The sequence below is a fragment of the Olea europaea genome, unplaced genomic scaffold (genome assembly GCF_002742605.1).
Source record: "Olea europaea var. sylvestris unplaced genomic scaffold, O_europaea_v1 scaffold724, whole genome shotgun sequence".
In the NCBI taxonomy this organism is placed as follows: Eukaryota; Viridiplantae; Streptophyta; class Magnoliopsida; order Lamiales; family Oleaceae; genus Olea; species Olea europaea.
Window position 1 is genome coordinate 193450 of NW_019265645.1, and position 21659 is coordinate 215108.

General features: G+C 33.5%; 2 protein-coding genes and 1 pseudogene across 3 annotated transcripts; all 3 read right to left on the reverse strand.

Moving 5' to 3' along the window:
- Positions 1 to 301: 301 nt before the first annotated feature.
- On the reverse strand, positions 302 to 3902 carry LOC111390907 (protein WHAT'S THIS FACTOR 1 homolog). 2 transcript variants are annotated; one of them, XM_023016027.1, is made up of 2 exons: positions 2050 to 3902; positions 302 to 849 (listed from the first exon to the last, which is right to left on the reverse strand). In XM_023016027.1, the coding sequence occupies exon 1, from the start codon at positions 3399 to 3401 to the stop codon at positions 2061 to 2063; it is 1341 nt and encodes a 446-aa protein (XP_022871795.1). In that variant the 5' UTR covers positions 3402 to 3902; the 3' UTR covers positions 302 to 849; positions 2050 to 2060. The 2 variants fall into 2 exon arrangements, with proteins under 2 accessions (XP_022871795.1, XP_022871794.1); XM_023016026.1 differs by having other exon boundaries at positions 302 to 872; positions 2050 to 3900.
- Positions 3903 to 9076: 5174 nt separating this feature from the next.
- Positions 9077 to 10691, reverse strand: LOC111390908 (ribulose bisphosphate carboxylase small chain clone 512-like). The gene is made up of 3 exons (XM_023016028.1): positions 10276 to 10691; positions 10071 to 10202; positions 9077 to 9536 (listed from the first exon to the last, which is right to left on the reverse strand). The coding sequence occupies exons 1-3, from the start codon at positions 10420 to 10422 to the stop codon at positions 9306 to 9308; spliced, it is 510 nt and encodes a 169-aa protein (XP_022871796.1). The 5' UTR covers positions 10423 to 10691; the 3' UTR covers positions 9077 to 9305.
- Positions 10692 to 11384: 693 nt separating this feature from the next.
- LOC111390909 lies at positions 11385 to 16330 on the reverse strand (annotated as a pseudogene).
- Between the last annotated feature and the right edge of the window lie 5329 nt (positions 16331 to 21659).

Below are 21659 nucleotides of genomic sequence, written 5' to 3' on the forward strand. Positions count from 1 at the left end.
GAAGAGTAAATGTACTAAAAATTAAAAACCCTATACGTCCTATGGAAAGCTCTTCTACAAAAATGAGCAAAGGTCTTAACAAACAAGCAATAAAGGTCTCATTGGGACTATGACAAGAAGAATAAGAATCAAATAATCAACTGAAAAATTCCAACAAAGAATGGCTCAAGCCGCTCAACTACAGTGTGAAGATGAAGGAACGGGATCTCCCATGAATGTTTAAATTCAAATCCTCAGTGAACAATACAGAAATTTTATTAAGTTTTCAGAGTGAAAAATCTATGAAGAGAAAAAAAGGAAATCAGTAGTACAATGATTTTTCATTAGCTCATCGCAAATCAGAAATAAATAATTCTGCGTATGTAACATAACAGAAAGCACATTTTTTTCCAGTGCAAACATTGTGGATTTTGGCCTGAGCTAATAAATAAGAATATCCAGAGATGTATGCTACTATGTACAGTCTCATTCTTTTTAGCCTTGTTCTTGCGCTCGAAAAATCAGAAAGCTCTTGTAACTTGTTTATGAAATTCTGTTAATGATATCATAAGTCGTTGTCAAAGCAACTGGACACCTATCAGACATTCGGAGGTAGAAATATTTCCAGAAGTTTCTTGTGGTGTGGATGCAAAAAATTAGCCACCTTTGCTTCTTAGATGTGGGTATTCATAATGTAACGGCTGACCTGTAAGGCTGAACAAATACCGCAATTGTAAAGTTTACCAATGTAGAAGAAAATCAAGAGCCTTGGGGTCTCTATTGATCCCTGCATTGCACCAACCCTTCAAAGAAGAATTATGTCCAATCTCTTAACATTAACGCATAATCGTAATGCCCAAGTTGTAGAATCTGGTGTCAGCCAGCAGTACAGTCTGAAGGGAAATATTCAATTGTTAGTAAACCACAACCATTGCCATTTGAAAAGCACTATTACGTTGAAAAGGGAAAACTTGGCACAATAACATAATTTTATAAACATGTGGTATAAAATAACATCACAGATCACAAATATAAGTCATTTACAAAGGTTAAGCAGGAAACAACATTTCATTCGGCAGAAGCAAACGCAATATGAAGAGTCATAAAGATGCAGATAAAGGCTAACAAAGCAAAATAGCCAGGGGCCTACTCTCCTGGGCATGCAGACATAGTAAGAGTTGTAGTATTGAAATTATCACCTCTTCTTAGAGCAAATAAGACCTTGCAATTTGCAATTCAATTTAGTAATTCAATGGTAACATATTATGCAACAGAAAATGATGTACTATATGCTATTTAAAAATCTCTTACTCTCCCAATATAAGACAATATATTCCTGTTCAAATTGAAGTATATAGTCAAAGCTGACTAGTGTTTGACCTACAATGGACTCCAAAAAAATTTAAGCTCCTATTGATTTCTACTATGAAGTTAAGATGATTAAAATATTACGGGCCTGACTAAACAGCTCAGATCATAATGATAGTGTACCATAAAATACAGACTTTAAACGAAGTAACCAAGAGAAACTAAAACCCTTGGTTTGCTATTGAATTTTTTTTTTTTTTTTTTTTTTTTAAAAAAAAAAAAATGTTTTTTTTTTTTTTTTTTTTTTTTTAATTTTTTTTTTTTTTTTTTTTTTTAATAAGAGTTTGCTATTGAATTATATTTTTGAGTCTTGTTGTATTATTCATAAAATCAATAACATTAATGGATATCAATGCGTCATCCATAAGATCCAATATTGTTATAGGATAGATTCGAATAAAATAATTTAAATAGATTAATAAGTTCTGGATGAAAAATTACCCCCACTATTCAACGAAAAAAATAACTAACTCGGGCATGATATTGGGGATGAGATGACAATAAGTAATGTGATCATAGATAATAATGAGATAATAAATAATTTAGATGGTAAAACGGTATGAGGATAATAAGTAATGTGAGGTGACTGTCCCATACAAAATTCGAAACCACGAGGACAAATTTTCACTGATATGAATGTGTATCAATATTATGCAAAAAGAAGAATGAGTGGCAGAACAAAATCAAGAGTAGAGTTTTTACCTTGTGATAATTCAATCCTCGTATGCCCTGCAAATCTCCTCAATCTCCATCTCAGAACCATCCGGAGGTAGATCGCTTTCTAAACAACTCAAGGTGTCAGCCTGCTCGAATTGCAGCTTAACACTCTCATCTTCTGAATCACTCTCAAACAAATCCTTATCCTCCATGTCCGACAAATGATCAAAAGTCCCTATCTCCTTCTTCTTCCCTCTATAACCAATGTGTCTTAGAACCTTTTCCTTCCAAACAACCAAAGGGTGCTTCTCAATTAACTCTGATCCTTTGTAAGCCTCATTCAAGAACACACTAAGCCTTTTTCCCCTTTCAGAAACATAAAAAATCCCAAAATGCTTTAGCAAAAGCCTCATTAGCTTCTGAGGCATGACAAATTCCCTCCTAAAATGTGTAAGATGGTCAGTCACCAACCTCTTTTCAAGCGTGAAATTAAGCAACTCGTGCATTATTGCAACTGCCCTCTTATCAAACTCTCGTGACCCAGCTGTTAAACCATGAGCATCTGCATAAGGAGAAAGATACTCCCTCTTTTGGAAATGGTCGATTTGCCCACCATACCTATACACCTTCTTAAAATTAGACGGAAACTTCAGAGGAAAAGCCAATGAAAGCAATCCCGGGACATGATCATTAGCATCCAACTCTTCATTTAAACCTAACACCTTCTTCTCCAACTCCGTTACTGCCCAACTAGCCTTCCAGGACACAAGCTCCAAGTACTCTCCCTCATCATAAGGCTTGAACGGCTGAACTACACGAAAATTTTCAGGATACTTATACACCCAATGCTTCCTGAAATCCAAAGGCAAACCAAAATCTCGTCTAAAGTGTGCAATCTTATCCAGCGGTAGACGCTTATCTACTGCCATCATCAGCATTCTAGTCACATATTCTGCAACCTTATCACTATGCCTTTCTATAATCTCATCCTCCTCTATAATCAATTCCTCAGCCTTTTGTGTCATTCCACACCAAACAACACCCCTTTGGTCCTTGTACAGCTCAAAGAGCTTTGGAGATTTCTGAAGAAAATCAGAAATTTTGTGGGGCTTGGGAAGATTGATTTGTTTTCGATGCTGGTCAAGATTTTTTAAGGTTATGATTTGTTCGGGTTCTTTTTTGAGGATTTCTAATAAATTCAAGATTTTGGAGATTATTTTGTGCTTTTCTATGACGATTTCTAGGTGGTGGACTCGCTTACTCTTGCTGCGGTCTTGGATCCTTTTGCTGGTTGTCATAAACCGAAATTGCGCGTATAAGAGTAATGTGTACTTACCATTAGTAAGATTTTTCATAAAGGGTTTTGTGCAGAGTGAATTTAAAGGATAATTCTGCATTATGCAGACTGGAATCTATTCAAACTGGGATGGGTAATATTTTTTGATGAGATATTTATATGACAATTCTTATCAACATTTAATTGAATAAATTCTGTCTTGTTTAAGCCATTGGAAAGCTGGAATCAAGAAAACTGAAGAAAATATACCTGCCGGATGCAAAATATTTCTGGCGGTTTAGAAATTACTCCTTGCTTTTGTAGCTCCTTATCACGTTGCACATGGGAGCATTGCCTTCATTTACTCTTTGCTATTAATCAGTGCATTGGCTTTTCTCCTTATCAGTTCGCAGGCGCCGGTTGGTTGTCCAGTCACCGACTTAGCGCTTAGAATTCGGAAACTGAAATTGAATTTACGGCATTGGGTTGACGGGTTACGGTATCAGGTTAAAAGTGGAGCCAAGTGTTTGTGAAAATGCGTTGCGCTGCAAATCAGTTTTTTATGTATAACGTTTTTGCGTGAACTCCCACGACTTTGTGCGCTAAGGTGTTTTTAAAATGTGATTGCAGAATTTATACAAATGGTGATGTGCCGCCATTTTATTGGCGACTGCAAAAAATAAAATAAAAAATAAAACTGACCACTTAGATGCTGCCAACTAGCATCTGGAAAAATTCTGTCAATAAATCATCTGTACACTTGATTTTACTCTTGAGTGATGCTTCAGAACCCGGGATAAGGGTCGATCTTTCACACATGCGGGGCCCACCCCTTTTACATGGGGGGCCGAGGTCGCCGAGGTCTGCCACCTCGGCCCCTGGACTGAATCTCAGGATTTTATCTCGGGATCTCTAGCTTTTTTCAGACCTCGGCCCCTGGACTGAATCTCAGGATTTTATCTCGGGATCTCTAGCTTTTTTCAGACCTCGGCCCCTGGACTGAATCTCAGGATTTTATCTCGGGATCTCTAGCTTTTTTCAGACCTCGGCCCCTGGACTGAATCTCAGGATTTTATCTCGGGATCTCTAGCTTTTTTCTTTTATTCTTTAGGATGTTACGTTGGGGCAAGCCGTTCACCTTGTGAGTTATGGAATAAATTGAGCTGAAAATTTTTCGTACGAATCAATCGCTGACTTGTCCGAGAGTTGAGGAAGAAAAAAAGATTCTTTAATTAAAAAAATTAAACTCATGAGTTGGTTTAGCTCATCTCACTTTTGGGCAAGTCGATGGGTGCAAGTCGAGATGAGCCTCATTTTTCTTGAAGCAAGTCGAGCCCAACTTGGCTCGTTAAAAATCTCTAGGTGAGCGTGCGCCTATGTAAACTCGGTCATTTGGCTAAGTTTAAAAAATCTACTCGATAGTAAATTCTATAGTAACTTTTACTGAAAACAAGTAATTCTTTTTGGCTGCTTGAATTTAAAAATAAGGTATCTAAACGTGTTTCACTAGATCGCTGGAACAACTCGAGATGAAGGCTTCTTTTTACTTTAAAGGGAAGACAAATAAGCTATAAATTTTACTTTTATTAAAAAAAAATTGTTTTTTTCTTTAAACTTATTTATATGATTATATGAAGTTTTTTTTATTAAAAGCTTAATATGCAATATCTTTGTAAATGGGTGATAATGAAGCTTAAAAGCAAGATATTTTTCTATTTTAATATCACGTTAAATCAACTCATTTAAACATTTCCAATTCAGAGAAAGAGAATATTTTATATTCCTGTATCTATATCTTTTACAAATACGATCTTTTAAATTTGAATTTTAAAACTCATTTCATAAGTTTCACCGGTTAAAAAATAGATAGTAGAGATAGGCTAGCAATTTTAGAGATTGAACATAACATTTATTTGAGTGTAATACTTCTCTATATATTCTGCATGTTATGCATGCAATGTTATAAAGGATCGACTTAGGGACGTAGATGGAGATGCTCAAACCTAGTTAGCGCTTCATCCAGATGCTTGTTATATTTTAACTTTTAAAATTTTACAAAGTATGTAATCTCTCGGATAAAAAATCAAAATGTACTAATATTTGCACAATTTCATTCATGAGTTGAATAATATTTTGTGGTATCTCTATATTAAACATGCAAATGGACATAGCATACCAAAAATCAACCAACCATAGTTTGTGATAACATGGTATTATACACTCCTATTTACGTTCACTTACTCAGGGGGACCTAAAATTATTCTTTCGTGGGGGGCGAGACAGAAAATTGGATAAAAAAAATTGTGAAAAAAAAATCTGAAAATTTAAATTTAACAAGGTCGAATTGAATGTTTTCGAAAATTCAGTGGAGCAGCCAACCCAACTCGTTCGCCGAGGTCTGCCACCTCGGCCCCTGGACTGAATCTCAGGATTTTATCTCGGGATCTCTAGCTTTTTTCCCACCTCGGCCCCTGGACTGAATCTCAGGATTTTATCTCGGGATCTCTAGCTTTTTTCTTTTATTCTTTAGGATGTTACGTTGGGGCAAGCCGTTCACCTTGTGAGTTATGGAATAAATTGAGCTGAAAATTTTTCGTACGAATCAATCGCTGACTTGTCCGAGAGTTGAGGAAGAAAAAAAGATTCTTTAATTAAAAAAATTAAACTCATGAGTTGGTTTAGCTCATCTCACTTTTGGGCAAGTCGATGGGTGCAAGTCGAGATGAGCCTCATTTTTCTTGAAGCAAGTCGAGCCCAACTTGGCTCGTTAAAAATCTCTAGGTGAGCGTGCGCCTATGTAAACTCGGTCATTTGGCTAAGTTTAAAAAATCTACTCGATAGTAAATTCTATAGTAACTTTTACTGAAAACAAGTAATTCTTTTTGGCTGCTTGAATTTAAAAATAAGGTATCTAAACGTGTTTCACTAGATCGCTGGAACAACTCGAGATGAAGGCTTCTTTTTACTTTAAAGGGAAGACAAATAAGCTATAAATTTTACTTTTATTAAAAAAAAATTGTTTTTTTCTTTAAACTTATTTATATGATTATATGAAGTTTTTTTTATTAAAAGCTTAATATGCAATATCTTTGTAAATGGGTGATAATGAAGCTTAAAAGCAAGATATTTTTCTATTTTAATATCACGTTAAATCAACTCATTTAAACATTTCCAATTCAGAGAAAGAGAATATTTTATATTCCTGTATCTATATCTTTTACAAATACGATCTTTTAAATTTGAATTTTAAAACTCATTTCATAAGTTTCACCGGTTAAAAAATAGATAGTAGAGATAGGCTAGCAATTTTAGAGATTGAACATAACATTTATTTGAGTGTAATACTTCTCTATATATTCTGCATGTTATGCATGCAATGTTATAAAGGATCGACTTAGGGACGTAGATGGAGATGCTCAAACCTAGTTAGCGCTTCATCCAGATGCTTGTTATATTTTAACTTTCAAAATTTTACAAAGTATGTAATCTCTCGAATAAAAAATCAAAATGTACTAATATTTGCACAATTTCATTCATGAGTTGAATGATATTTTGTGGTATCTCAATATTAAACATGCAAATGGACATAGCATACCAAAAATCAACCAACCATAGTTTGTGATAACATGGTATTATACACTCCTATTTACGTTCACTTACTCAGGGGGACCTAAAATTATTCTTTCGTGGGGGGAGAGACAGAAAATTGGATAAAAAAAATTGTGAAAAAAAAAATCTGAAAATTTAAATTTAACAAGGTCGAATTGAATGTTTTCGAAAATTCAGTGGAGCAGCCAACCCAACTCGTTCCTTAGTGGGTCCGCTCCTGCACTTATACTATATATAAGTAGATGTAGGTAAATATAGTATGTTTGTGATAAGAGAATTAATTGCAAGATTATGGTTTTTTTCCTTATGAAATTGCACAAGTAATTAGGTTAAACCTTTCAAATTACCTAACAAATGATAGAACATTGTTGGTGCCATTGTGCTAAGCCAAACATTCCATATTCTAGCACAAATTACTGTGGCAGATGCAATGCCAAGACTCTGAATTTTATATTGGTATAGTTTCTTAGTCTAAATATTTGTTCAGACGAGATAGTTTAACTTGATATTTGATTAAGACAATAGCTGTGAATCTAAGTTTTAATATCGCATTTAATCAACTTATAAAGAAATTTTATGTTAGTTACTGAACTTTATTTTATTTCAAAATGATTACGAAGCTTTATTTATTTATTTTGTCTCAAATTGATCTCTCAATAAATTTCGTAAATTTTTCTTTAAGATGGCATTGCATAACATTTCGTTAGAAGAATTAACGTTATTTAACTCGGTGACCAAGCAAAAAGAGAAAGTTGACATTGGTGACTACTCTAATACAAAATAAAATTACAGTGACTAACATGAAATTTCTCTATAATTTGACCAAAACTAGAACTATTATTAGCCCGCCTATTCATAAAATTCTGTGTATAGGCCTTTGACAAAACGTGAATCTTACCTACTCTCTTCAACAATTATAATAGAACTATCATTAGCCTGCCTATTCATGAAATTATGTGTATTAGACCAAGAGTTGCAATTATTAAGCCTCAGTTCCTTTTAAATTTATAGAGAGTAATTTATTTAGCATTATTGGTATTAAAATAGAAGTGCAGATGATACTAATATGACTTTAAATAATATGTACAATAAAATTAGTTACTTAATTTTACCTTTCAATTTTATTGAACTTTTCATTTAATGTCACATAGACTGATGGTATAACAACAGTAATGCTAAATAGTATCGTTCATTTATAAATAGTTTATAAATAAGAATAGTAAGAGGAACAATAATATGATGCACAAAATGTATTAATAATAATGAATAGTAATTAAGAAAGTATTGTTGAAATTCGTATTTGACTTTGACTAAATTTACAAATTTGTATTCAAGCATGGGCTTAAAAAGGGTAACCCCATTTTTAGCCCACGTCCTTTCTATAGTTGATTTGAATAATGCTACTTAGTCAGAAAATATGTGACACAGTGGTTGACATAATAAATGTTGACAAGATATGATTAGTTGAAAAAATTGATTGTATCTCAAACAATCCAATGATAGGTAACCACATGTCATTATATCAAGTATTATATCAGTCATTACGTCTATATAGCATGATTGAGCTGATTTTACCTTAACCACAGACAAATTTACCTTATTTAGCCCTTGTTTGGTAGGTATTAAAAATCATATTCTTAGTAAAATTTGATAAAAGTTGATAGAATTGTGGTTGAAAAGTTATGGATGTTGAGTTTAAAGACCAAATGAAAATAATTTTATTGATATAAATCACAATTACAATTTTGATAGCACTATCTCTAATTCTCTCCGATACACTATTTTTCTCTCCTGCACTATCTCACTCTTTCTTTCTCTTTCACACTCTGCTCTATCAATTTCTGTGTGTATACAAAGTGCCGAGATGGAACCATATTTATAGGAGTGATATGTCAGTGGAGATGGAAGCTTTAATTTTTTATTATTCCATTGATTATAAGCCATTTTGCTAGAGAGATCTAGAATGGTGGTGGGCAGTATCTTCAATATATTTTCCAGATTTTTCTATGACTAAGCAGAGATAATAAAGTTAGTAAAATCCTAAATGAATATGGAAAATTCATACCAAAGTCGGTAACGACTTCTTCAATGGATCTTATGAGATATACAGGTTAAAATTAATTATTAATTTTGATTTAATTTTAATCATTTTTTTTTTTAAATTTACCAAACAAGGGCTTATTATAATTTAAAAACAGAAAGAACTTTTACAGCTTGCTATTCAAAACAAGGGGCACCAAAAATCAATTCTATGTGCTTAAACCAGGATCCCATACCATGTGATTCAACAGTTTAAGCAACTTATTTTATGAGAGATTCTCTTTCTCTAAAACAAGTTGATTAGAATTATTCTTAAAAGTCGCACGGGAAGACAACAAAATAAGCTGATCACACACTTGTCTAATCAAGAAAAGCTTTAGGCGGTGTTTGGCTTCTGGATGAGAAATGCCATGCACTGTGCCTGTTTGACGTTGTTAAATGCCAAACAGCGAATATAAGCATTGGGGTATTCCTTTTTGCACTCATGAATTTCATTCAGAACTTGAGAGGAGTCATTGCAGCCAAACATGGGCAGCTTCCACAGAGTCCAGTATCTCCCATCATAGTAATTTGGCATCCTGCTGTTTTCTCTGTGCACACATCCCACCTTCCAAATCAAACCAGACCTGTAAATTGAGGACAGTACTGGACGGAACTCGACGGAAGGAAAAAATGACCATCTTTTTGACTATTTTAATGAGATAAAAATGCTCCCCTGTCTACAGTGGACAAGATTTATAATGCCTACACGCCAAATTCCACATGATTAGGTATTTTTTATATTTTTCTGAAAAGTAAAAAATATAAAATAATACGATTTGATTGTTGATGTGACAACGCCATTTTAGGCGATCGATATCCTTCCCACTGTGGACGAGAGATCAGCTCCGTTCGATGAGGTTATATTTGTTAGCGAATGAAGTTTTTCCTCCATCCTAACTACCTTTTCTAAAAGGTTACACGATCTGAGACGAGACAAATTAGTTATTGCAATATTTGCCAAACACACTATCATTTTCATAAATGGGCAGTCGCAAAATACGAATTCAAGATCTACGCGTGCTCTCATACTGTGTTAAGCTGCTTCATCTAAGAAGTTAAGGTGTTAGAAAGAAGACTGATATATTTATTTAAATCGTACCTCGTCGAATTCAAGACAAGGGATCCATCCCTTTTTGATCATGTAGTCAATCTCCTTTGCAATCGATTCATCGGAGATAGGTGGAAGATATGAAAGGGTCTCGAACTTCCTGTTGTTGATGGGGTTCCAAGTCTGTTAAATTCAAATTTGTGTTAATGGTGAATACTAAAACAGTGGACATCAAGACTTGTGTTAATAATTTTACCTTCATGCAGTGAGTTTTAGAGCCATTTGAAACAGTTTTCTTGCTCCAAGAAACTGAGTCCTTCTGAGGGAAAATCTTAGAGCAATTGGATGTCAAACCTGCATAGGTTGATCCAGCAACCACAGCTGAGAAACCAGTAGCAGACATTTTTCAACTTGGAGGAAAAAAAAATGTTCAGCAGAAGAAAAAAATTGATGGGGTGTGTTTAAAAAAAGTGGAATCTTGAGTATGCTGAAAAAGAAGAAATTGGTTGGAGAAAAGGACAAAGATAGACTGTGTAGTAATTGAGAGGTGAGGTGGGATTGGTTGTGAGCGGTAGAGTGGGACAAGTTCAAGGTGGTGAAGAGTTTTGCTAGGGACTTGAGCATTGGTTTCATCACCATTTTCTGCCGCTGTTTTGATTTCTTTCGACTGCTGGTTTCATCTACTTATTTTAAGCATGTTACGACATCACTCTCCTTAAAGCATCTCCTAAGAAGAGTTGAACCATTTGTTAGATTATTTTGTCCACCTATTTGACAGTTGTAGTGTTGACAACAGATGATTATGTGCAAAAACTGAATGTTCCTTAAACAATCCAATGACAGAATGTCACATCAAAAAAGTGGACAAAATATTCTGACAATGTAGCATAATTTTTCGAAAAATTAGAGTCAATATAATGTAGCTTCATAGCGTTCAGAAGGTCTAATCCTATCCTCCCTACCTATTTTTCACCTTCAAAAAGCAAAAATGACCCATCGACTATGAGTCTATGTGCAAAACTCGCTTGGTCTAATCCTATACTCCCGACCTATTCTTCACGTTCGAAAAGCAAAAAGGACCCATTGACTACTAATTCATGTGCAAAACTCGCTCTAAGTTCAGTTTCTGCGAGCCCATGTGCGATCTTGCAAATAGATAAAGCTTGATATTACAAATCCTAAACTATAAAATTGGAATATAGCAATACACAACCTCCTCAAAGCATTCCAAAAAGCAATGAAACTCAAACCAATCTTTGTTTACACGACCACCCCGTGTAATTTTCATAAATGAGCAATAGTGAAAGTTGAACTAGAGATATTTGTGTCTTCGTGTTCACTCATTCCACATGGAAAACCCTAACATTAATTTCCACCACCAAATCACTTTCATAATACACACTACCAAAACTTGAAAAGCTAAACAAGCAGAGGGAGTTAATTATCCATAAATAGACAGGAAATTCTATAACAGAATAACATTATCCGGAGGTACTACATAAATAAAGAACTAATAACGTCCTGAAGTTTTAAATATAAATGATGATATTTTATATGAAGAATGATGAAAACATTTCTAACTCCCAAAGAATGAAGCAAGCAAATCTCATTCGATTTGCACACTAAATCCTGAAATGGTAGAATACATCAGTGCCAAAGCTTCATGCAAAATCCTGCTGGTACCATAGAACTACTCTTGTTTGAAATAACATCGGAGAAGGAGTCAACAAGTTGTCCAGCAAGAGAGGCCGGGTCCTCGATAAACGTATCGATAAAGACTTTCACAACCCTCACCTCCTGCGGGTTTGCTCTCAAGCTGTACCAAGTCAGGAATTTCTGTCTAAAGGTTGCCTCGATATGACCATTACACTCCAACCATCTGATTACTTTGACATAATACTCGAAATCCTTGTCTCCGATTCCACTACACTCCTCGTCTAGTCTTTCCCCAATACTCTTCTTTGATGAGCTGCCTGCCTGAGGCTCATCCCTCCTGGACACAATATCAAGATCTTTACCTGCGAGTTTGGGTCCGTTGTTCTTTCCAATCCCATCCTTCACATTCTCCAACTTGCAAGGAGTGTATGGCACGCATTCCAATCCAGTAGGACGAGGATTGTTTGACCCATTATCAGGGCTCGTTTTCTTGACCATTTGGCCATCTGAAGAATCTTTGTTTTTGATGTTTACATCATCTGCATTATGTTCTTCATCTAACAGAGGGACTGCATTTCTAGTAGTCTCTTTTTGTCTCTCGTCTGAGCAGTTGTTGGTGTCATTAAGTAAATTTATCGAGGCGGTTTTATCAACATTTCTGCAATAACCAAGATAATTACCCTCTCTATTGTCATCCCCGTTGCTGCAGGGCACAACATTATTAGTTTCATCTTCTACGGAAGAAGGATTAGAAAGGCTGCTACAGTTGGTAGCTGGACTTTGACTTCTATCTACTTCCAAGCTTTTAGAGTTTACATCCGAAAATTTGTTCGGAGAACTACTGGTTTGAAACCGGACTTCACACATTCCCACATCCCCGTTACTGCCATGAGGCACGACCTTGAGAAGATAATGAGTATCTGGGGTTAGACCCGAAAGCAAATACCTTGAATTTGGTGTGAACAATCTAAAGGTAGGTTCCGCTGGATAGTCTGCATCATCAGCTTTCCGGTACCATAAAGTATAACCCGTGACATTTCCCAAATTTGAATCAGCACAATTCAAAATCACCATGAGTGATGAAACATCTACATCTTCTAACCTGATAAGTTGCGCGGCAAGCATATCATGATCTAGATAAGATGGAAGAAAGAAAAAAATAACAACATGAATTAGTCAAACGGTTAACTTATGCTTCAGATGTAGACCAATATTTTAATGAAACTGGCCCTTCTTTTTTTTTTTTCTTTTGGTGTTTCTTCAAGTTTTTTCACAGCTGTATCCATGATTCCATATAGATCTTGGTAATGTTTAGTACCAGCAAGAATCTTTTGGCTCAAGGAGAGTCGATAGCATAATATGTCTACCCGCCTGGTATCCCTCGCCACTATCAGCTGTTTTCTCCAGGAGCTGCATTTTTTTCTTTGCTTAAGCATAGTTATTAAATGTGCAAAATGTATTGACGCACAAAGGCCACTTGTGGCTTCAGCAAGAGGTAAAGTGAGGTACACGCTTCATTGAAGCAAAGTTTTTATTGTACCCAACATAAACAAAATGCTTAGATACATCCAAACTTTGCAATACTTTTCAACAAATTCCAGCAAACATCAGTAAGTTCACTATATCAGCACTTGTCAATTTTAGAATAAGATATTTTATGTGCCAACAATTAATCACATTGTAACAGCCAATAGCATTAATATGTAAATTACTTATTTAACCTTGAACTCTACAACCATTGCCAATTCAAATCAAACTCAGCGTTATATCTGAGTATTCTTGTCCTGTTTTATATTTTAGTTGATTCCTTGACACTTTCATTGTGTTCCCATGTCTGAAACTTGGAAAAAACAACAAACTCTATGTCAGCCTTCAAACAAAATAAACAGACCAGCACTAGACTATATAGAATTAAGTTTGAATCCCAAACACTTCATAAATATCAGCAATTACAGCAGCATTGATATCACTCACTCCATACCAAATTGACCCCAAATTTGAAAAACAATGGTTTTCATATCAAATCAAAATAAGCTAATATTAGCATGGTTGTGCAAACCACTGAACCAGTGAAAATGATTACTATCGTGAAGACCAGTTGCAGTCTATTCCTTTGCTCATAATAGTAAAATGTGCATCACAATAAATGAAGTTATATCAGATGATAACAGCTAATAAAGGCATACCAATACAAAGAAGACAAGCAACAGAACTTTTATATTGTTGCACGAACCGTGCAAATATATAAGAAAATGAATAAATAATAAAGCAGCAGCAAGCCTAGTTATTGACCTGAGTAAATCATTCACTTTTCCACACGACATGCAACAAAAGCTCCCATCAAGCCCTTCATCTTGCCTATCTTTCGTTATGCCAGATTTCTCATGCTTTAGAGCACATTCCAGGTGACATGACATGCCACATGAATTACCATGGAAAGGAGGGTCTGAGTTACAAACCAACCACAAACTCGGATCCTTGTTGTCATCGTACTGGTGGCAGATGCAGCATGAACATCTTTTGCAAAATACGTCTCCGTTACTCAATTTAGCCTTGCAAGCTGAATTTTTGCAGTAAGTGGTATTACATAAATCACCATCTAGAACATTAGTTGTAGCAGTATTTCCGGCAACAAGCACGCGATTTGGGTGATCAGATTTTCTTGGCCGTTTGGGAGTCCTCTCACCAGTTTCTTGTGAATGTTGCGCTTCAGGATTGCTTGCAGTTCCGCACACCTGTGACTTTTTTTCACATACAACTCTGAGAAGGTGGTCGATTATTTTTAACTTTGTTAAGCCTGTGTACTTCCTTTCTTTTCCCAACTCTGCACAAAGTATTTGCAAGATCTCCTGGCGGCTCCAAGATTGTAGGATATCTGTAGCACCATCTGACCAATTTGATAATTCATAGACTAGCTCTCTTTTTTGCTCCAGGCTCAACTTACTGCACTTCGATGGATCAAAAACCAACTCTGGGCCAAAAATATTGAGTATTAACACAGCTGGAGAGTGTTTTTGTCAACCAGAATTTAATAAATAACTATTATTCAAAGCACCATAATAGACTGGAAAGAAGGGAGAGAAACCCATGCAGCTCAAATAGAAGATGAATTTACAGCATCAATTTTTTTTTTTTCCCAAAATTTTGGTGGCTGGTGATATACTGATTCAATTAAACTAGATGAATTCTCTCAGTAGAATGCTTCAAATGTAGGTGCTTATTTGGTTTGTAGAACCAGATAATACTAGACAGTGATTTTAGTTCCTTTTTTCTCCTCTGATACTCTATCCCACACTGTCCAATCCACATAACGAAGTATGCCATAAAAGTTTTCGCCTCTCAGACTGCATGCAGTTTCACTCTATTAATGCGACCACTAGGCAGACACCAAAGTAAAAGGTTCAATAAGAGAGAACTAAACAGTAATCAAAATACAAGCAACACGATAAATATATATGCCTCATGTCTCATATCTCGTGTCTCAAGTCTCATGTCGAGCCATAAAAGGTTTTCTTGACAGAAATATGTTTTTTTTAATATTTGACAAATAATCTTTCTACCACCAGAGATTTTACAACGAATAAAAAGGAAAACATGGCCATTAACCTACCTAATGAAAGAGAATAAAAGCTGACGGGTACAAATTATGGCACGTCTGAAGAAAGAAATTAAACAATAAAAAGGGATAAGCCTGTCAAAATAAAAGACCAATGTGGTATATGAGGTCACACAACCATTTCTAGATTAAAAAAGTCACCATAATCAGCAACCTTCATCTCTGACTTCCGCAATACGCACGAAGTAAACCCAATTTAATGATTTAACAATAAAAATCAGTTCACCAATAATACGCATATATTCCTTCAAGAATCTTGGCTAACCACCTTTCATATTGGAGAAAAGGAATAAAAAAGCGCAGAAAAAACACAATTAGCATTTCATTGACATCTTTAAAATCAACCACTATTTTTCTTGTAAGCATCTTTTAAATTAATTGCAGAATGTCCAAAACCATAAAAAGTAAATGAATTAATTATGACATATTTACTCATAATAAATTGATAATAACTCGAAAATTAAGTGCTTTGTGTGTGTATGGTATCAATTTCATCAAACAAAAAAGCCCAGAAGATCAAATCAATTGACCAACACAATCACGCTTGGAATTAAGACTAATAAACAGATCAATCGGAAAAATTTCATGACCCGTAATCCAAAATCTGAAAAGGCTCCAGTCTATTCGCATCAAAAGTACCAAAAGCATAAAACAGACGTCCATCAAAAACAGAAAAAAGAACCCAGAAATCATCCTTATCCGAGAAAGAAATAATATTTACCATCCAATGAAAAACCATCCATGGGTGTTGTTTAGGTTAACAAAAGATCCTGCCCACATTACTACCAGAAGCCCATTATTTCAGACCCTGAAAAAGCCCCCACATGCCAGCACACAAAGTCTCATATACATAGATAGAGTACAATTACCAAGGTGAGGGGTAGAAATTAAGGCAGTAGCAAATAATTAAGAAGGATTTCAGCATCCTAAGACCCATATGTGTATATATAAATAAATTATTCTGTATGCATGTAGAGGAGTCGTAGAGATGGATGATGAGAGAGACGCAGTTGAAGGAGGAGAGAAAAAGTAGAGAAAAGAAGAAATAAATATAAAGGGCAAACAAAGCAACAGAGCCAGAGGTAAAAAGCAGAACCTGCCCTGTTGGCTGTTACAACACGTTCCATTTCAGCGCTCTAAGGCCTAAGGGTTCGGTCAATATGAAGTCTCGTGTCCAAAGAGGGGGGTTGTCGCTGGGAACTGGACTCGACTGCTGATCCAGGAAATGTAAATAATGGAGAATTAAATAGTTAAATTTGACTCGAGTGTCGATCAAAAAAGGTAAAAAAAGGTAAATAATCGAGAATATAGGTTAAAAATAAGAAAAAGTTGTAAATCTCAAATAATATGAGATTAAAAATAAATTTTAAACAATTTTGTATCAAACATTAGTAATAAATTGTGCACTTTCATAATACATATATGCAAGAACTTAGTTTGAACTTTGGTCAACGGTTTATTTTGAAACTTACGTATTTACGTACAATAAACTTACTTGTGTATAATTTTTTAGCTTAGCCAAACATGCATCAAGTCTCAAAAAACGACTAATGCCTATGTGCACTAAATACGTACCGGTAGAAGTAGTTGTAAACGTGTCATCTTCAACACGAAGGGTTAAGTAATGCAACTAGACGTCCGTTGAAAAGTAGAGGGTACAAATGAACTATATAATTAATTGAATATCTATAATCAATAATATATTAAATGTCGCATCAATTGAGAATTATTTTTTGAACAATTTTAACCTTATTACAATTCAATAATTTGAATAATATCTTACTTTTCTTCTTTCAATATGTAATAAGCACTATAAAATCCTTATCATGTATGAATTTAGTGTTATTAATTCTCTATTAATTAACATTTTACAGTAATCCAGACTGAATGAATCTTAACTTGATAAATCTTAATCTACATGAATCTAGATTTATTATAGATAAAATTATTTCTATTCATGTATCAAGGAAATTTAATTGGTGTTTAAATTCACGTATTAGCAGTTAATTCTCATGTACCGAATGTATTTTAAAAATGTTGCTCATTTGTAGGTCTAGACGTGGTTTGACTTGGATCGATTTCAACTACAACTCGAAACCAAAATTAAATTAATCGACTTGGGTGAATTTCAACACAAACCAACCAATTCTATCTCTTAAACTGAACCAAACCGGTTTGGTTAGTATGTTTGGATTTTTAGTCCAAATTTTTTTTTTTAATGTCCAAATTTTGGGCCCACTTAAATTATAAGAACTAAAACAATTAAATAACTTTATATTATAAGAAATATTGACTAACAAAGGTTAATAGAGATGGATCAACAAAAAATTTAAGAATTTTGTTGCTTTTTTATGTATTATGCAACCCGACTGTCTGAGTATGAAAAAAAATGCTAAGTATAACATAATGAGGTTGTAAAAGAAAATGTTCAGTACTATTACTTACCGACAACATTATAGTTTGGAAGTAATGGATATAGTGTTATAAGATTGAGACTTATCTTTTGATTTTTATTTTTATTTTTTTAAAATGTAAACATGTAAATGAGTTGTGTTGGTTCGTTAACCAACGATTTGAGAATTCAAACTATGACCAATTATTTGTGTCGAACCGACTCGATTTGATTGGTTTGATCAATTTTTCATTTTTTTTTTTTTTTTGCCCCAAGCCTATTCGTTTGTAGCATCTCATCATCACAAAAAAAAAAAGGAAAAAAAAAAAAAAAAAAAGAAAGAAAGAAAAAAGGAAGAAGGAATTGTAGAAATTGAGTTTTGAAGATACGATTTTCTTCTCTTAAATTAATATTCTAATTTTTTTTTGTAGACTCGTCAAATTCTCAAATATTATTTTCGCAACACTTATAAGAGTGTGCTTGATTGCATTTATTTTTCATGAAAAATATCAGTTTTTCACTCAAATTCCTCCATTAAAGTGTTTGATTGCTACTTTATTTCATTGAAAATATCTTTGTGCTCTTGAAAATATGCTAAATTTTCTTTATTCTTAAGGAAAATATTTTATTTGGGAGAAGTAGATTTGTGTTTTCCTCAAAATTAGGAAAATATTTTCTTTTTTAGGTGATATTTTCTATGTTAATCAAACATGTTCTAAATGTATTTAAGAATAATGAGTAATGCACATTCGACTTTGACTAATATTATCAAAAACAAGTAACAAATCAAATACTTGATGGGACAAAAAAGGGATACAACTCAGCGATGAACCGTCACTTATGAGTTTGAGTCTGATTATCCTTAAACTGAGTTCATCTGTTTAAATACTCGTACAAAAGTTTCATTCGAGCGTTAGGCTTTAGGTTTTTTTACCTTCCACACTTGGTTCTAATAACTAATAAAGCTTGGCGAGTAATTATGGAATCTGGGCCCTGTTTTCATTTTTCTTTTTTTGCAGTTAGACTTCTCATTTTCCAACTTTGGCATCCAAACTTTGCTTGTAAAAGGGAAATTTTACAGTTTGAGTCAAATTTTATATACAGGTGTGAGTGTGCGTTCAAAATATAAATTATTAGCTAACCATTATTCACTCTAAAATTCAAATATGAGGAAATTATTTAATTAGTGTAGGACCTAAACATAAGTGGAAGAAAACGAACCGATCAAGATAATATTATTTAAAATTTGATTATAATTTTTTATAATCACAATTATGCAATGACAAGAAAGCTACGTTTCCCTAACAGGCTTTAAACAAATTGAAAAATGAGACGAAGAATCCGGAATCTGATTGGTCGCAGACATTAATGAAACAAAATGTCAATATTCGATAATTGCCCACTTGTGGTGTTCTATCAATTGGGGATAAGCAAGATGGGTGAGTAGGGGGCTTACATCAATTGTGTGCCCAAAAGAATAAATACTCTTTTTTATTAATTTTTTTTTTTTTTTTAACTTTGATTTAATTAGTTTTATATTTTTGTTTATATTGTCATTTCACTTTACTATCATCGTGAAACAAAAGTGAGGGGTCTAACACTTTTGGTGATGCATGTAAATAACTTTTGTTATTTTGTCCGAATTATTGTAAAATTTATCAAGAGATTTAAAGTCAAGAAACCGAAAAAGTTAGCTGCTTAAGACTTGGGATCTAAGAGAGACAGATGTAGCCAAGTGGATTTTATACTTGTATTTGATACAAGAACAGATCCAAGATCCGGCTAATATGTGAAAAAAAAAATACACATAAAAAGCTAGTTTTTTATTTAAAAAAAAAACCTTAAAAAAACTTCTTGGGTCTGAACAAGGCCCCACCCCGGCACCCCAAAAAAAAAGTCGGTCCCTGATTTGAGAGTTAGCTGGAAGTAAATTACACTTTCGTTTCAAGAGATTTTTGAGGTGAAAAAAAGAAAAAAGAAAAGGGGGACACATGTTTGCATAAGAGCGTTTTGAGTGAGTCATCCTGGGTCAATTTAATCTAAAAGCTTCTAACCAAAGAAAACGCTTTTCAAAAATTATTCAATTAGACCCAAAAATAATTTATTTATTTTTTTGTCTCGAAAAAACTGCCAAATGGACTCTCATTATCGTTTATGAAAAATTTTACAATACCCTTTAGATAATGCTTGACTAACTCAGAAAAAGAACCGACTATGGTTGAACAACTTAAATCAAATCAAGATAAAATTAAAAGAAAATGGATAAAGATGAGTTCATTTGATGGTCCCTACATAGATAAAATTCACGAAAATCAAATTACGAAAATTTGTCAAGATTCTGAATTATTAACGTAAGATGCAGATGAGGATTGACAAGTGAAAAGATAAGGTGAGACGAGCATATGTTGTTTTCTAGCTTGGTTAGGACTTTGGATTAAACCAACTCTTCTTTTGTACCATGATTTTCTCACATGCATATGCACATGCCTCTTTCATTTAATTTGGACCTTTTCCAGTCATAGCTAAGCTTGGGAGGTGGCTTGTCTGAAAAAGAGAAATTATTATGGTTTGATTTGTCGAGTAGGAGTAGCCTTACCTAAAAAAGGGAATAAAATAAGTATATGATTTCATAAATCACTTTTATTGGAAATATTTTGAATTATTTATGGCCCAATGTTTTAGAAATAATATTCGAGCCCTTGTTTGATTCCTATTATTTTTAAAATTTATTTTTCTTTATTTTCTTTTCGATCACATATTTTTTAATAAAATAATATTACATGTAAAATTCACAAAAATAAAAAAAATTTTAACTACAAATTTTTCATCGATATAATATTCAAAAATGTATTCTTAGCCATTAATGGGAATTATTTTCAACCGTCACAATAGTACTACTCCTGGTCCCCTTGCTCATGTCTGCCACTCTTCCACTGAGCTTCTATGAGTGTAAAATATTTTTTTAGGACGGTAGTGAAAGCAAAATATTGTCCTTGTTTGAGTTCCATTTTTTTGAAAATAATATATTCTTAAATAATTTTTTGACATCATTTCAACCATATATTTTTTAATAAAATAATATTACACGAAAATCTAAAACTTTTTTTTATTTTTTAACCACACATTTCACATCATTACACTATTCAAAAATACATTTTCTTGACAAAAATAGGGCTCAAACAAGGGCATTAATATCGTCTCAAAGAGATTCTCTCTTTTAAGAAAATATGGTTAGTAATTCAGATAGTATTTATAAATTTAGAGAGGGAAATTTTAAATACTTCAATAGGCTCTTTATTTAACACTTAATTTTGTTATTCATGAAAAACATTTGTTGTTGTTCCTTATCTTTTATTTTCATTAGCTTCCGTCCAAATTATTATATTATTTTTGCATTGAAAATTGAAAATATTTTGAGTACATTTTAATTATAGAGAGTGAGTTGACTCTTCAAATTTAAAGAGTCAGGGCCATTTTCTATTTTAAATGTATCCAATTAGTAATAGAATTCAACTTAAATCTCTCTTAAAATAAAAGTTTCGAGGTTTGAATCATGGGAATACGATCATTCCAAAAAAATGCGCCTTTTTGTAACAATTCGAGCCTTGTACCCAACCGTTCTCTTACTTACTGTCTGCTTTTAGAGGAAATCTTCTCTTTTATTCTTCACTATTTTCTATCGTGTTCTCCAAGATTTAAACATAAAACATCTGTCTTATGAAAGATTTAAGTTAAATCCTGCTATCAATTGAACAAATATTAATTTGAAAAGTTCCTTGAAGCAAAATTTTGAAAGTTGGACTTTAAAATAAAGAAAACTTCCTGATTATAGTCTCTTTTTTATGTGTTCTAAGTAGATCGTGTTACTACATATCTCATGATATTTTTTTATATTGTTTAGTTACATAACATTTAGCTTCCATTTGGACTATATTTTACTCAAAATACATTTTTTTCTTTCTTCTTTTTAGCTATA

Coding starts and splice junctions, on each gene's coding strand:
- LOC111390907 (XM_023016027.1), bottom strand. CDS start 3,401: ATGCAGAATTATCCTTTAAATTCACTCTGCACAAAACCCTTTATGAAA.
- LOC111390908 (XM_023016028.1), bottom strand. CDS start 10,422: ATGTCTGCTACTGGTTTCTCAGCTGTGGTTGCTGGATCAACCTATGCA. Junction 10,203..10,275: donor CTAAAACTCACTGCATGAAG/GTAAAATTATTA, acceptor TGAATTTAACAG/ACTTGGAACCCCATCAACAA. Junction 9,537..10,070: donor CTTGTCTTGAATTCGACGAG/GTACGATTTAAA, acceptor TTGATTTGGAAG/GTGGGATGTGTGCACAGAGA.